Genomic DNA, 2,058 nt, shown 5'->3' on the forward strand with positions numbered 1-2,058 from the left:
TTTTGATTCATGTAATAAAAGGATCAATGGTAAACCTGCATCTTCGAGTATCTATATTGTGGTCGATGTTGTGTAGAATGAGTAAATACACTCGTTAACATTTGGCACTACAAGCAGATAGACTCGTTACATTTGGCGTTGTCTAGCAGTGGGATAGACTCGGGAAGGTTACATTTGGCGTGGTCGAGCAGAAGATGCAACTAGACACGGTTACATATATATATATATATATATATATATATATATATATATATATATATATATATATATATATATATATATATATAATGGAATCAATAGTCAAACTCGCATATCGCTACCTCTACACGGATATGGGCACGCTGTCATAAATAGCATGCTTCTACCAAACGAAAGTAAGGGGCGTAACGTTTCACTAAAGTAAGGGAAATAACATTGCACTAAAGTAACATTGTCGCCCTTTAAACAAAACAACACAATACGAATGTGTACCACTGTAGCCTATAAAACAGAATTCTCCATAAATACCTGAAATATTTGTCCCTCAGTTTTGTTCAGAGCCCAAATCCTTTCATAAAGGTATTTTATTTTTAAAAACGTAACTGACAGTCAACATTTTAACACTATAGTAGTTGTGCTGTGTTCATTTACAGACGTGGCGAGGGATATAAGTTGTAGTACTATGATCAAACTATAAAGTATTCGTATTTCAACTTTATTATGTCATGACTTTCAACTGACCAGAGCCATTAATTACCGTTATTGAGCAATTTTCTTATTGATATTTGCGACACAATAGATCTTCATTCAGAATCATACAGATCTTTGTGAAAACCCTGACAGGTAAAACCATTACCTTGGAGGTTGAGCCATCAGACACAATAGAAAATGTGAAGGCTAAAATACAGGACAAAGAAGGCATCCCTCCTGACCAGCAGAGATTAATTTTTGCTGGCAAACAACTTGAAGATGGACGCACACTATCAGACTACAACATTCAGAAAGAATCTACTCTTCATCTGGTTTTAAGACTTAGAGGAGGCATGCAAATCTTCGTGAAGACCCTCACTGGCAAAACCATCACCCTTGAGGTTGAACCATCAGACACCATTGAAAATGTCAAGGCCAAAATCCAAGACAAAGAAGGCATTCCCCCATATCAACAGCGTCTGATCTTTGTTGGCAAACAGCTAGAGGATGGTCGCACACAGTCAGATTACAACATTCAGAAAGAGTCAACTCTGCATCTTGTATTGCGTCTGAGAGGTGGAAACTAAAAGCCAAGTTTATCTTTAAGCCTAGTTTCACCAATCAACTTTTAAGCCTAGTTTCACCAATCATTTCTTTAGCCACATGAACTTTAAGAAATCTGTTAGGTTAAGTTAAAAATTCGAATGACTAGTAGATCTAAGTTTAAAAAAAAATTTTAGTTATTTAATTTTTGTCCTAAGAATCTTAACTGAACCTGTTTTTAATAAAAGCTAATAAATAAATAAATAATATTTTTTTAAAAAATATTATGCCATTTTACTTTCTCCATTTAATTACAACTAATACAATTGATGTTCATGTGTAAAACTACCAAATAAATTATTATTACTATTTTAAATGTTTAAAATAAATTTATATTTTAAAAAAAAATTGTGGGAGGACTGGTATAGATATAGATGTTAGAAAGGGAAGAATGTTTGATTTGATGTGTGTCATTGTACTCAACATAACATTCCTGGTTGCTTAAAATTTTTATAATTTTATTTTCTTTAATCCCAAATTTATTTCAGCTCTAATTAAAAGCCCAAACACCCTCAAACTACCACGCCGATGAAAAAAAAAATCCATTGAATCACCATTTAATTACACATTTGCATTTTTATTTTTATTTTTTAAAATTGTAATTAGGCGTTTTGTGTTAGATCTATGTGTAAGTAAACCATCTTAAATGAATGAAAGTAAGCTACTTGTAAGAAAGAAATATTACTATTGTTAATCTGTATCAAGTCTCACAAGCCAATGATGAAAACTGTAATACTAAAGCAAACATGCAAGGCAAATTGACGCTGTAAATTACATGTCTGAGGC

General features: G+C 32.6%; 1 protein-coding gene across 1 annotated transcript; it reads left to right on the forward strand.

Moving 5' to 3' along the window:
- Nucleotides 1-761: 761 nt before the first annotated feature.
- LOC131937640 (polyubiquitin) lies at nt 762-1,393 on the forward strand (the record flags this gene model as incomplete). Its single annotated transcript, XM_059295227.1, has 1 exon — nt 762-1,393. A coding segment is annotated over one exon (495 nt), but the record flags the coding sequence as incomplete, so codon positions are not given.
- Nucleotides 1,394-2,058: the final 665 nt, after the last annotated feature.

This window comes from Physella acuta, unplaced genomic scaffold (assembly GCF_028476545.2).
Source record: "Physella acuta isolate Inbredline_101_S28 unplaced genomic scaffold, ASM2847654v3 ptg000216l, whole genome shotgun sequence".
Classification (NCBI taxonomy): domain Eukaryota; kingdom Metazoa; phylum Mollusca; class Gastropoda; family Physidae; genus Physella; species Physella acuta.